This window comes from Macaca nemestrina, chromosome 20 (assembly GCF_043159975.1).
Source record: "Macaca nemestrina isolate mMacNem1 chromosome 20, mMacNem.hap1, whole genome shotgun sequence".
NCBI lineage: Eukaryota > Metazoa > Chordata > Mammalia > Primates > Cercopithecidae > Macaca > Macaca nemestrina.
Genome location: NC_092144.1, coordinates 58,315,573 through 58,329,848, shown reverse-complemented (window position 1 = coordinate 58,329,848; position 14,276 = coordinate 58,315,573). Strand labels below are relative to the sequence as shown.

Sequence of the window (14,276 nt, the reverse complement as noted above, 5' to 3'; positions counted from 1 at the left end):
CTTTCTCCTTCCCTTGCAACTCAGTCTGGTGGTTAAGAGGTGAGCTGTGGAGCAGGCAGACACCTGGGGCGGAAGGTAGTAGAGATGCAGGTTAAGTTCCTTTAAAAACCCCTCTGGGCCTTAGTTTCTGTAACAGAGTTGTTGTGGAGAGTCGGTATAATTGAGAATGTAAAGTACCTAGCCAGGTGAGTGCTCAGTAGTGGTCGTAATAGTTTTCTCCTTTGCCCTCAGGATTTTGGTGTCTAAGTCCCTAACCTGCTTTCTTTGTGAACTGTTTGGTTGAAGCATTGCATACTTCCTGCTCCCCAGCTAGCCCTGAGAAACCTTGTTTGGAAGTTGCTGAGTTTGTTTTTTGTTTGTTTGTTTGTTTTTTCTTTTTGAGATGGACTCTTGCTCTCGAACTCCTGACCTCAAGTGATCCACCCACCTCGGCCTCCCAAAGTGCTGGGATTATAGGCGTGAGCTACCACGCCCGGCCTAGGAACCCTTTCATTAGCGTTACTCTAAACTGTGGAAGCCCCAGTGACTATTATTGATTTCATTAAAAAAAGACTTTTTAAAAAAGTATTTAATTTTTAAAAATATATTTTGAAGGGGTAATGGATTCTGATTGTTCTGCCTGCAAAAGCATGCGTGTTAAAAATATCTCCCTCCAATGTCTGTACCTCCTCAGGCGACAGCATCACCAGTTTTTTGTCTTCCAACAGAGATGCTCTGTGTATATACAAGATATGTGGATACATTTACAGTCTTTCTTTTTTTTTCTTTTTCTTTTTCTTTTTTTTTCGAGATGGAGTTTCACTCTTGTCCAGACTGGAGTGCAGTAGCACAATCTTGGCTCACTGCAGCCTTCGCCTTCTGGGTTCAAGCGATTCTCCTGCCTCAGCCTCCAGAGTAGCTGGGATTACAGGCGCTCGCCACTGCGCCTGGCTAATTTTTGTATTTTTAGTAGAGATAGGGTATTGCCATGTTAGCCAGGCTGGTCTTGAACTCCTGACCTCAGGTGATCCATCCACCATGGCCTCCCAAAGTGCTGGGATGACAGGCGTGAGCTACCGTGCCTGGCCTATAGTCTTTCTTTTTTACACAGTACAGTAGCACACACCCTGTGATATTCTGCCCTTTGCTTGAAATAACAGCATAACTTAGAAATTGCCCAACAGCTAATTTATGTACACCAGCGGGTATAATTTTATAAGCTTCCACAGTTGTTTTAGGGAATTATGTCATCACCTTAAAACAATTTTTCACTAACCTTTAAACTTCAAAAAAAACCCATTTCAGGTCCTCAGTCTATTCTTCATATTAGATGAAAAACAGTCTTCTTACGGTAAAGGAGGCCTCTTAATCTCTGATTTGGAAGTGTTGTTCTTCACCAGTAAGTCTCACTAGCAAATTATTTTGGTTCATAAAAAACAGGAGTTTCTTCTTTTTTTTTTTTTTTTTTTTTTTTTATTTTTTGAGACAGAGTCTCGCTCTGTCGCCCAGGCCGGAGTGCAGTGGCCAGATCTCAGCTCACTGCAAGCTCCGCCTCCCGGGTTCACGCCATTCTCCTGCCTCAGCCTCCCAAGTAGCTGGGACTACAGGTGCCCGCCACCTCGCCCGGCTAGTTTTTTGTACTTTTCAGTAGAGACGGGGTTTCACCGTATTAACCAGGATGGTCTTGATCTCCTGACCTCGTGATTCGCCCGTCTCGGCCTCCCAAAGTGCTGGGATTACAGGCTTGAGCCACCGCGCCCGGCCAGGAGTTTCTTCTTAAAGGGAAAATTCATGTTTCTAGGTTGTTGTTGTTTTTTTTTTCTTAAAGAAAGGGTTTTATGTGTTTGGATCTCTGCACAACCAGTCACCTCAACAAGCGTTTGGATTTCTGTTCCAGGAGCAGCTGACAGACGAAGAAAAGTGCTGGACAGGAAGGGAGAATTCTGGCGCCAACATGCAGCGAAGTATCATGTGAGGACTCTCCCTTGCCCCTGAGTCTTTCATTCTCCAAGTTCTCTGTTTCTTTCTGTAAATCTGTACCAAAAAACCCCCCAAAAACCAAACAAACAAATCCTTACGTTAGATTTTGAGTTGGAATTTCCAGGAGTCAAGTAGTAAGGAAAATGAGCCGTGGGATATGGAAGACGGTGTATTGAACCACTCTTTTTAGTTGCAAGGAACAGAAACCCAACCCAGCGGTTCTCAGTCAGCAGCAGTTTTGCTCCCCAGGTAACATCTGGCAGTGTCTGGATATTTTTTTTTTTTTGAGATAGAGTCTCGCTGTGTCACCCAGGCTGGAGTGCAGTGGCACAGTCTCGGCTCACTGCAACCTCCGCTTCCCGGGTTCAAGCGATTCTCCTGCCTCAGCCTCCTGAGTAGCTGGGATTACAGGTGCGCGCCACCACGCCCAGCTAATTTTTGTATTTTCAGGGTTTCACCATGTTGGTCAGGCTGGTCTGGAACTCCTGACCTCGTGATCCGCCTGCCTCAGCCTCCCAAAGCGCTAGGATTCCAGGCGTGAGCCGCTGCGCCCAGCCAGTGTCTGGAGATATTTTTGGTTGTTACAACCTAGGGACACAGGGTTTGCCATTGGCATCTAGTGGTTAAAAGCCAGGCATGCTGCTAAACATCCTTCAGTTCGTAGGACAGCCCCCCGAAAACACAGAACCATCAGGCCTAACGTCAGTAGTGTCTAGGTTGAGAAACCTCGTGTTAATGCAGTCTGGCTTCAGGAAGACAAGAAAGGGCGTGACTTGACTTCTGTCATTGAAACCTGCTGGAGTAAACAGCCTCAGGCTTGGTTCCATCCAATTGCCAAAAGTTTCTCCCTGGGAATCTGTCTCTCTCCATTGTTCAGCTCTGCTGTCCTTGAGGTTGTCCTCACCCTCAGGCAGGCTCTCCCTGGTTAGCCTCCCCGTGGAAAGAGGGTGTTAGAGCCAGTTTCACTGGCCCAGCTCGGGCCACATACCTATCCCTGAACCGGCCACGGGGATGCAGCCTGAGTCACGTGTCCACCCCTGGTCACGAGCAAAAGAGCTAGTGCACTCAAATCGTGCGTACTGAGAGAGTGTGGGGTAAGAAGTATCCCAAGAGGAAAACGGAGGGGCTGTTACCAGGAGGAGAAAGTGGATGGTAGAGAGACCCAGACCTGGGCATCCGTCCCAGAAACCTGGGAGGTAGTGAGTGGCTTACGCAAATCCTGAGTTCCATTTTTCTCCCGTGATAAGGAATCTGGGGATTGTCTCTCCAGGGCTGATGATCCTTTGTGTCCTCTTGCTTTTGCTTGATTTTCCTTTTCTTTTTTTCTTTTTGAAGATTAAATACACTTCTTATTCTGGAATAATTTTAGAGTTACAGGAAAGTTGCAAAGACAGTGCAGGCAGGTCCTGTATACCCTTGCCCAGTTTCCATTGCCAGTTGGCATCTGGTGGCTAAAAGCCAGGCATGCTGCTAAACATCCTTCAGTTCGTAGGACAGCCCCCCGACAGCACATTACTACGATCATACATTACTATGATCATACATTACTACGATCCATTTCTCACCACTGAGGAACCAGCGTCAGTACATTACTCTTAACTGAACTCTGTATTTTATTATTCAGGTTTCACCAGATTTTTTTTTTGTTTTAAACGTCCTTTTCTATTCCAGAGTTCAATTCAGGGTACCATATTGCATTTAATCATCACATCTCAGTCTCCTCTGGGTGGCAGTTTCTCAGAGTTTCCTTGTTTTTTACGACGTTTGTCAATCTTGGGGAATACTGAACAGGTATCCTGTAGAACTGTCCCCGGTGTTGGTATGTGCAGTGTTATTCTCATAATTACACTAGGGTTATGGGGTTTTGGAAAGATACCACCGAAAGATGCTGGCTGGCGTCAAGCGCATATGAGGTTCCTGTGACATCGCTGGTGAAGCTAACCTTCATCGCTTGGTTAGGGGAGTGCTGGCCAGACCTCTCCACTGGAAAGTTCCTAGTTTTCCTCTCAGCACTCTGTTCTCAGGAAGAAGCCCCCTTCTAGGCAATCTCCAATGAGTTAGTTGGAAAGTGCCTTACTTTATTTATATTTTTCAGAGCACTGCATGCCTTCCAACATTTCTTTTGAGACGGAGTCTCGCTCTGTCGCCCAGGCTGGAGTGCAGTGGCGTGATCTTGGCTCACTGCAAGCTCCGCCTTCCAGGTTCATGCCATTCTCCTGCCTCAGCCTCCCAAGTAGCTGGGACCACAGGCGCCCGCCACCACGCCCAGCTAATTTTGTTTCTGTATTTTTAGTAGAGACGGGGTTTCACCATGTTAGCCAGGATGGTCTTGATCTCCTGGCCTCATGATCCACCCACCTCGGCTTCCTCAAAGTGCTGGGATTACAGGCGTGAGCTACCGTGCCCGGCCCCAACATTTTATATTTAGTTGTTTGTGTCCTTCACCAGAGTGTCAGCTGCTTGAAGGCAGGAACTTCATGTGTCTAGGTCACCGCCAAACCCCTCAGGCCCAGAATAGGCCCTGGCACATAATAAGTGCTTAGTTAGGCCGGGCACAGTGGCTCACGCCTGTAATCCCAGCACTTTGGGAGGCAGGTGGATCACCTGAGGTCAGAAGTTCGAGACCAGCCTGACCAACATGGTGAAACCCCATCTCTACTAAATAAAAAAAAAAAAAAAAATAGCCAGGTTTGGTGGTGGCTGCCTGTAATCCCAGCTACTCAGGAGGCTGAGGCAGGAGAATTGCTTGAACCCAGGAGACATAGGTTGCAGTGAGTCAAGATTACGCCACTGCACTCCAGCCTGGGCAACAAGAGTGAAAACTCTATCTAGAAAAAAAATTTTTTTAGGCTGGGTGTGGTGGCTCATGCCTATAATCCCAACACTTTGGGAGGCCGAGGTGGGCAGATCACTTGAGGTCAGGCATTTGAGACCAGCCTGGCCAACATGGAGAAAACCCATCTCTACCAAAAATACAAAAAAAAATTAGCCAGGCGTTGTGGCGGGCACCTGTAATCCCAGCTACTCGGGAGACTGAGGCAGGAAAATTGCTGTAACTGGGGAGGCAGAGCTTGCAGTGAGCTGAGATCATGCCACTGCACTCCAGCCTGGGCAACAGAGCGAGACTCTGTCTCAAAAAAAAAAAAAAAAAGTTAAAAAGTGCTTAGTTGATATTTGTTGAGTGAAACTTGGGATGTATCGTATCTTGCAAAAAGTAAGGGCAGAAAAATAAGTACAGTGTTGCCTCCTCTGTCTGAGTCTGAGTTTCCTTATCAGTTAGGTTGTTAGGTTAAAGGGCTTGTTTGAAATTCTCTGTTATGTGCTGAGATGGGAAATGGTATTAGAAGTTATAGAATGCAGCAGAGATAGGCAGGGTATTGGTGCTGTTGTTCTCCTTTTTTAATCCCCTTTTATGCTCCTCTAGGTCATTCTTCCACCCCAAGAAAGAGGGTAAAGCGAAGAAGCCTGAGAAGGAGGCATCCAACGGCAGCAGAGAGACGGAGCCCCCTCCGAAGTACGTCACAGGGCTGGAATATGGTGAATTTTTTCCTTTAGCAGTCAGGATTCTCTTGGTTGTGAGTGTACAGACCTAATGCAAAATGTCTTGGGACCCGAAAGATTTCTTCAGCCAGGCAGCTGGAAGTCCAAGAGCAAGAGCAGCTGCAGGCACAGCTGGATCCAGGGCCTCGGAGTCGTCCGTTGGTCTGTTTCTGCAGGTCTTGGCTTCGTTCTACAACCAGACATTCTCCATGATGCAGAGAAGCTGGCCACTGGCCACATCTTAATGCTCTCTCATCTAAGAAGAAGCGATAGTCTTTTTTTTTTTTTTTTTTGAGACGGAGTCTCGCTCTTGCCCAGGCTGGAGTACAATGGCGTGATCTCGGCTCACTGCACTCCAACCTGGGTGACTGAGCGAAACTCCATCTTAGAAAAAAAGAAGTTTCCCAATAGATGCTGGAGACCAATGGAGCCTTAGGCAGGGACTCCATTTGCTCTTCAGCATCACCCATCACAGGACAGACACTCCGGAGGTCTCCAGAGATGTGTGATGGGTGGGTGAGTGGATGAGTGGGCAGGTGGATGGATGCATTAATGGATGAAATGATGAGATTTGCTGAGGAGGCAACTAGAGAATGTTCATTGGATGCTTGAAAGGAAGGAAAGGAAACAGCAAAGAAACCAGGGTGTTTGTGAGCAGTGACCCCACTCTGTCTGCTGTAGTCGCCCCTTTACACCCCCATTTCCCCACCTTCCAGGGCGGCACTGAAGGAGTGGAATGGAGTGGTGTCCGAGAGTGACTCTCCAGTGAAGAGGCCAGGCAGGAAGGCGGCCCGGGTCCTGGGCAGCGAAGGGGAAGAGGAGGATGAAGCCCTTAGCCCTGCTAAAGGCCAGGTAGGTCCCCATCAGCCTGCCCATTTTTACCCAAAGAAACTAATTCCCATTAGCCTTTGGAACAGAGCGCAGCAGCTGTTGAGGAGGATTCTGGAGAAATTGCCCGGGAGAGGTGGATGTGTTTCCTGGTTGTGTCGGGTGCAGACGGCCTGGTCCTAATTGCCCCTGCCCTAGGGCCTTGGGTGGCCTCCTTCACCAAGTTACGTCTTGGGTGCCTCACCTGTAACGTGCAGCTCCTGATAATGCCTTCCTCATAGGGTGACTGGGAAGATGAAATGAGTTCATTTACCTACAGATCTGAGAATAGTGCCTGATGTAAAGTAAGGGCTCAAGACCCAGCGCAATGGTTTATGTCTGTAATCCCAGCACTTTGGGAGGCCATCATGGGAGGATCACTTGAGGCCAGGAGTTCCAGACCAGGCTGGGCAACATAGTGAGACCCCATCTCTACAACAAAAGTTTTAAAAATTAGCCAGGTGTGGTGGCGCATGCCTGTGGTGCTAGCTACTTGAGAGGCTGAGGCAGGAGGATCGCTTGAGCCCAGGAGTTCAAAGGCTTCAGTGAACTACGATTGTACCACTGCACTCCAGCCTGGGTGACAGAGCAAGACCTTGCCTCAAAAATAAAACAAAAAAAATAAGGGCTCAAAAGTATATCTAGCCTCTCCTGTGGTCAGAGGGCTTTTTAACTTCTCCAAAAACATTGGATCACTCTCTTCCCCTGTTTAAGTCATTTAATGCTTGTTCATTGCTTTGTGGATGATGTCCAAAGCACAGAGCTGCTTATTCTGTCAGTGGTGAGGTCAGGTCCTGTGACTCCCCGCCCAAACCCCCTGGTATTACCACTACAGGCCAAAGCCAGGCCTTGTGGAAACCTACCAGGCCCCTCCTGCTCCTCCTCGCTTCCCCCTGCCCATCACATCTGCAGCTGCATCGACAGCTCTTCCTCAGCTCGCTCCGTCCTGGCTTTCCACACCCACCGCGTGCACTTCCACCTCTGGGCCACTACCTCTTTTCCCAGCCTAAAACTCTCTTTCCCAGATACACACCTGGCTCAGTCCCCTGCTTTCTTCCATGCTTTGCTCAGATATCACTTTCTCAGCGAAACTTTCCTCACCACCTATATTAGCTTCCCATTTGCTGCTGTAACAATTGACCACAAACTGGCTTCAAACAATGCCAGTTTATTGTCTTACGGTTTGGGAGTCGTGAGTCTGAAATGGGTTGCACTGGGCTAAAATCAAGGTGTCAGCAGGTCTACGTTCATTTCTGGGGGCTCTAGAGGAGAATCCAGGAATTGCCTTTTGCAGCCACCAGAGATCCCCTTTTCTCCACTTCCAAAGCAAGTGGCCGGGCGCGGTGGCTCATGCGTGTAATCCCAGCACTTTGGGAGGCCAAGGTGGGCGGATCACGAGGTCAGGAGATGGAGACCATCCTGGCTAACACGGTGAAACCCCATCTCTATTGGAAATATAAAAAATTATCTGGGCGTGGTGGCGGGCGCCTGTAGTCCCAGCTACTCGGGAGGCTGAGGCAGGAGAATGGCGTGAACCTGGGAGGCGGAGCTTGCAGTGAGCCGAGATCACGCCACTGCACTCCAGCCTGGGCGACAGAGCGAGACTCCGTCTCAAAAAAAAAAAAAGCACGTGGCATTGCCTCCTTCTGTGCCTTTCTTCTGTGGCCACATCTCACCCTGACTTTCCTCTCCTGCCACCCTCTTCCACTTTGAAGGCCCCTGTGCCTGTATCAGGCCCACCTGGATAGTCCAGGATAATCCTGCTATCGGAAGGTCCACCGATTAGCAACCTCAATTACTCTTTGCCATGTAACCTAACATACGCCCAGGTTCCAGGTATTAGGACAGAGATCTCTTTTGGAGCTTGGACTTTACCCTGAGGTTTCTGGGGAGCTAGGAAGAGTTTTGGGCAGAAGAGAGGCAGAGATCGTTTAGTCCTGGGCTGTGTTTAAAATATACCTCTGGCCGGGCGCGGTGGCTCACGCTTGTAATCCCAGCACTGTGGGAGGCTGAGGCGGGTGGATCATGAGGTCAGGAGTTTGAGACCAACCTGGCCAACACAGTGAAACCCTGTCTCTACTAAAATACAAAAATTAGCCAGGCACGGCGGCATGGGCCTGTAGTCCCAGCTATTCAGGAGACTGAGGCAGGAGAATCGCTTGAACCCGGAGGCGGAGGTTGTGGTGAGCCGAGATCGTGCCACTGCACTCCAGCCAGAAAAACAGGGTGAGACTCCATCTCAAAAAAAAAAAAAATTCTCTGAGACCTCTCTCTCCATCAGGGTCTCAATGGGAACCAGAAACCATACCAGTGATTTGAACAGAGGGAGTTTAAAGGATGGTCACTAGGTGTGCAGTTGTTAAATAGGTAACTGAAGGGGTAAAGAGAGAACTAACTCTAAGGCATCATGGAGGTAGCAACTGCCAGGTGCAGCGACCGTCCCTGTGGCTTTGGAGCTGAAATTCACACCTCTGTGGCGGGACTGCTGGCAGGTCTCTGAGCTTAGAGAAGGTGCCTCAAGAGCCTGGACCTCTGATCTTTTAGGAAGGGAGCACTGGGTGGGAGATGCCAGTGTCTCTGATCAGGTACCACGTGGCAAGCCCCATGAGTGTTAGAAAAAACTCAGTGGGATCCAGCAGCTGAGCCCCCAGGTGGAGAGAAGCCGGCTATGTCTCCAATCATGCAGTGCCCTCTAGTTCCCTCCATTGGCACTGCCTGATGCCGAGGTGGTGCCAGAGCAAGAAGGAGATTTGTGGAGTCCCAGTCCTGGCATCACGAGGGAGACTGGACAGTGACAGGTTTGGAGCTGAGAGAAAATCACTTAATAACTGGCACAGGGTCCTGTAAGAAGAGAGGTGAGTGATTGAAACCGAGACACAGTAGCAGTGGCTCAGGCAAGACGCAAACTTATTTTTCTCACTCATGAGTGCAGAGTCCAGGATTCATGTGACAGTCTCACAGGGTGAGAGGCCCAGGCTTCCTCTGTGCTGTCGTCTGCTCTCTGTAGATGCCCTTGTCCCTGTGAACATCCATATTCCACCAACAGGAAGAGGAGGGCACCCAGTCAACATTAAGTGGATGTTATTTGAACCAAGAAATGCATGTTAGTCCATTTCGTATTGCTATAAAGGAATACTTGAGAGCAGTTAGTTTATAAAGAGGTTGATTTTGGCCCACGGTCCTGCAGGCTGTACAAAAAGGATAATGCCAGCATCTGCTCCTGGGCCTCAAGATGCTTCCAGTCACGGTGGAAGGTGGAGGAGGAGCAGGTGTGTCACATGGCGAGAGAGGCATTTTAAACCACAGCCCTCATGTGAACCAGTAGAGGGAGAGTTTGGTTCCTCCCACAAGGAGGGTACGAGCCATTCATGAGGGATCTGCCCACGTGACCCAAATGCCTCCCACCATGTCATACCTCCAACATTGGAGACCAGATTGCAACATGCGGCCTGGAGGGAACAAACATCCAATCTATATGGAGAGAAGGTTGGGCATGGTGGCTCATGCCTGTATTTTCAGTGCTCTGGAGGCCAAGGCGGGAGGATCGTTTGAGCTCAGGAGTTCGAGACCAGCCTGGTCAACATGGTGAAACCCCATCTCTATAAAAAATACAAAAATTAGCTGGGCGTGGTGCCATGCACGTGTTATCCTAGCTGCTCGGGAGGCTGAGGCAGGAGAATTCCTTGGACCTGGGAGGCGGAGATTGCAGTGAGCCAAGATCGCGCCACTGCACTCCAGCCTGGGCAACAGAGCGAGACCCTGTCTCAAAAAAAAACTATACAAAGAGGTGTATATCATTTCCCCTGACATCCCGTTGTGTAGAGCTGGCCAACGTAGTGAAACCCCGTCTCTACTCAAAATACAAAAATTAGCCAGGCATGGTGGTGCAGGCCTGTAGTCCCAGCTACTCGGGAGACTGAGGCAGGAGAATCGAAGATTCTGTTACTGCAGGAAACAGAAGTGCTATGGGGGGTCCTTGATGGGACCATGATCCTGCACTGGAGGGCGGGATGATGGCCCAGGTGAGAAGAGGCCAGACCTGAGTTAGGGCTGAGACCATAGGGTCAGAGAGGAGGGTAAACACAGGAGGTTTTGGTCCCCTCTACTCTCAACTTCTGGGAAATGGAGTCCCTCTTCCCCCCGCTCACTCTAGAACTGTTCTTTCGTCTTCCAGAAGCCTGCCCCGGACTGCTCACAGGTCTCCCCGCCCCGTCCTGCCACATCTCCTGAAAACAACGCTTCCCTCTCTGACACCTCTCCCATGGACAGCTCCCCATCAGGGATCCCGAAGCGTCGCACAGGTGAGAATACACGGGCCGCTGCCCCTTCAGTCGCTTGCCTTTCTTTTTTTGTTTGTTTGTTTGCTCTGTTGCCCAGGCTGGAGTACAGTGGCGAGATCTCAGCTCACTGCAACCTCTGCCTCCTGGGTTCAAGCAATTCTCCTGCCTCAGCTTCCTGAGTAGCTGGGATTACAGGAGCGTGCCACCGTGCCTGACTAATTTTTATATTTTTAGTAGAGACGGGGTTTCACTTTGTTGGCCAGGTTGGTCTCGAACTCCTGACCTCAGGTGATCCACCCACCTCAGCCTCCCAAAATGCTGGGATTACAGGCATGAGTCACCACACCGGCCAGTCGCCTGCCTTTCTCCCCGCTTGGATTTCCATCCAAGGTAGTCATCCTTATGACAGTGGTGGTCTCAGTGTTGTGGTTAAGAGCACAGGTCCACCATCCACTGGCTGTATGACCTGGGACAAATGACCGACCTTCTCTGAGCTTAGGTTGCTTTATCTGTAGAGACGATGATAATGACAGCACCTACCGCACAGAAATATCTGAGTTAGAAGATAGCACGTGTAAGCTGCTCAGAACTGGGCCCAGCCCTCAGTCAAGGCTCAGTCATTGTTGGTCATTGTGATTGTAATTATCTGCTGAGACGGAGGCCTCACAGCTCATGTGGGAACACAAGCGCGGGGCCGTGGCTCAAGGGAGACTTCCGGAAGAGAGGCTCACCAAACTGAGCCCTTTAGGACAAAGAAGAGGCAACCAGCAAAGGAGGAGGGGAGCATGCTAGGCAAGGGAACATATAAATTGAGAAGGCCTGGGGGCCGCTCAGGGCCTGGCGTGCTGGTGTGTAGAGGGCAGGATTGGGGACGATGAGCAATGAGGTGAGAAGGTCCTGGAAAGCCAGCCTGGGGAACAGCATCTTTGTCCTAAGAGGGAATGGGGATGTTTGCTGTGGGGGAAGAACAGGGCGAGAGACCCACACGTAACGCAGGGCAGCGTGAGCCCTTGCTGTCCGGTCCGGCCTGCTGAGCACTTTAGCGTGGTGAGTGTGACGGAGGAGCTGAATCTTTCATGTTAGATCCTTTCAGTTGAATTTATATTTGAAAGCTAATATGCGATTCAGTGAGTAAAGACTGCACTTTTTCCACGTAATTTTGGAACAGCTTTGGTATGTGAATAGCCGTACATTTTATGAAACCTACACAGACCATGTTTCCGATGAAACATTTGGTGTCCAACTTGAGATGTGCAGTGAGTTCATTGGATTTTGAAGACCTAGCATGAGAAAAGAATGTTGGAATCATACTATTTTAGATGTGTTGAGCAACATGGATTCTTCAAACCAAGTTCAACCTGGTTTTTCCCGCTTTTTGTTAACGTGGCTGCAAGAAAGTTTAAGGTTACGTACATGGCTTGCCAGATCTTTCCATCGGACGACGCTGGGTGACGCAGGGTACCCTGGGAGCTCAGAAGTCAAGCGGCCTAGGGGAGGTGATGGCTGAGCCGAGTCTTAGAAGATGGATTGGAGTTGGCCATGTTGAGAAAGGACAGATGCACGTTTCTCAGACAAGAAAGGCGTGTGCAGAGGCCTCGAGATGGGAACAGCACGGCATGTTTGGGGCCTCTCATCCACTTCCTTGTTTCTGGAGAACCGGATGCGATCTGAGGAGCAGGGAAAGTTTGAGAATAGCACGTGGTGAGAGGTGAGCTAGAGAGGAGAGTGGGGGCTGGATCTGAAAAGGTCTTGCACGCCCAGCTAAGGAGCCTGGGCTTCGTGCTGCAGATCCCGGGAGCCACGGAAGGGCTGTGAGCTGGGGAGGCAGGTTCATGCCTGAATGAAAGGTGGCCATAAGGAAGTCACAGTGTGGCTGAGGGCATGCTGGGAGCTCCGGGTGGATGCTGAGGTTGGCCCTGGGGGCGTGTCAGGGGATCGCGTTTAGAGGGAGTGACATTGAGCTGGGTCTCAAACTGCACATGCTGAGGCCGGGAGGGGTGACATGACTGGGTGTGTCTGGAAACACCCCAGTTTAGCAGTGATATCAAAGAAGGTGGAGTATGTGGTGTGGGACGGGTTAGAAGGTCAGATGGAGAGAGATTAGGTAGGATCAGGGTAGACATCAAAAGACTTTATCCTGGATACAGCAGAAAATGTGGAATCATGGAAGGGTTTTGAGCAGGGAGAGACAGTGCCTGCCATGCTGATAGAAGGTTGAAGGAGCCACTGGGGGCCGGGAGACCAGGGACCAGGTGGTGCAATGGCCACCATGAGATATAACAGTGAAGCTGCGTGTAACTGCCTTCGTGTGAGCTCTTCATCAAGGGTTAGTTAGGTTTAGTTAGTTTAGAGTCTTCTGGAAGCAGGCTCTGAAGCTCTGAAACAGGGATCCAAATGCAAGTGATTTGTTTAGGAGGTGCAGGGAACAGAGGGTGATTCAGGGCAGGGGAGCAGCCAACACGGGATGGGCCGTTAGGTCTGCTACACACTGGGCAGCTGGAGCTTGGTTTTGTGGGATTCTCTGGAGGACGGTATCAATGCTCCAGAGTGATCCGCGAGATGTGAGGCAGCTGGGGTATTGATACACCAACTCCTGCCGACCATGGGGTGAGGGCTTCTCCTGGGGCTAGTTTATTCCCTACCACTTCCAGAATTCCGAGGTTCCAGGGAAGCTGTCTGGAACACATGGAGGCAGTTAAGATCTGAGGGGAGCAGTGGGGAGCTCAGGGGACCTGCTGGAATCGGTACTGTGCCGAGTACATTACATCATTGTTTCCTTGTGGGGATTATTTCCATTCTGCAGTCGTGAGAGAGCAAAGCACAGAGAAATTAAGTAACCTGCTCAAGGTCACACAGCCAGGAAGCAGCAGGGATTGAAGGGTGTGGCCTGCACTGGGGCAGTGGCTATGTGCAGGCAGAGAAGGGGAGAGGGCCCAGAGCCTTCCAGGGGCTACCTCAGCGGGTCTGAGCTCTCTGGGATGGGAGCACACAAGCCAGTGAGGTCAGCTACACCAAGCCCTTTGCCTCCCCAGCTCGGAAGCAGCTCCCGAAACGGACCATTCAGGAAGTCCTGGAAGAGCAGAGTGCGGACGAGGACAGAGAAGCCAAAAGGAAGAAGGAGGAGGAAGGTGAGCCCCCAGGAGGAGAGAACTGTGTATGTGCGTGGTGGGGGATCCGCAAGGGCAGGGGCCTGAGAGCTCAGGATGTTCGGACACTGCCGATTTGATGCCTGTGTCCAGGAACCCCAGGAATTCCACCTACCAATATGGGAACTTTTGTTCTGAAAACATTGTGGAATATATTTGTTTGGACATCTTAATTTAGTCATAATTCAGGCACAATTTCCCATTTTTATTTTCTGTTTTTATATTTATTTAATGGAAACTATTTTCTTCTAAATGATTTCATTTTCCTTGTAAATTTTACCATAAAGCTGAGGTTCCCAAACTTTCTTAGTTCACAGCACCCATGATGTCTTAGTAATTTTTTTTACAGTGCTCCTAGGCCAATACCTTATCAGTTCTATTGATTAAGTGGTAATATGCAAACATCTAGTAGATACTATACATACATTGAAAAAAAAAAGTAATATTTGTGTTTTGTTCTTTCTTTTTTTTTGAGACAGAGTCT

The 14,276-nt window shown here is 49.7% G+C and overlaps 1 protein-coding gene across 4 annotated transcripts in view; it reads left to right on the top strand.

Annotated features, from left to right (window-relative positions):
• Positions 1-14,276, top strand: part of LOC105478624 (DNA ligase 1) — a 53,003-nt gene that overhangs the window by 2,074 nt on the left and 36,653 nt on the right. For 3 of the 4 annotated variants that reach the window (XM_011736123.3, XM_011736119.3, XM_011736122.3), the window contains exons 2-6: positions 1,877-1,950; positions 5,384-5,473; positions 6,216-6,351; positions 10,541-10,667; positions 13,679-13,774. In XM_011736123.3, coding sequence (XP_011734425.1) covers positions 1,934-1,950; positions 5,384-5,473; positions 6,216-6,351; positions 10,541-10,667; positions 13,679-13,774 — 466 coding nt within the window. In that variant the 5' untranslated portion in view covers positions 1,877-1,933. Of the gene's footprint in view, positions 1-1,282; positions 1,379-1,876; positions 1,951-5,383; positions 5,474-6,215; positions 6,352-10,540; positions 10,668-13,678; positions 13,775-14,276 lie in introns of those variants that run through there. The other variant, XM_011736120.3, reaches the window with a different exon arrangement.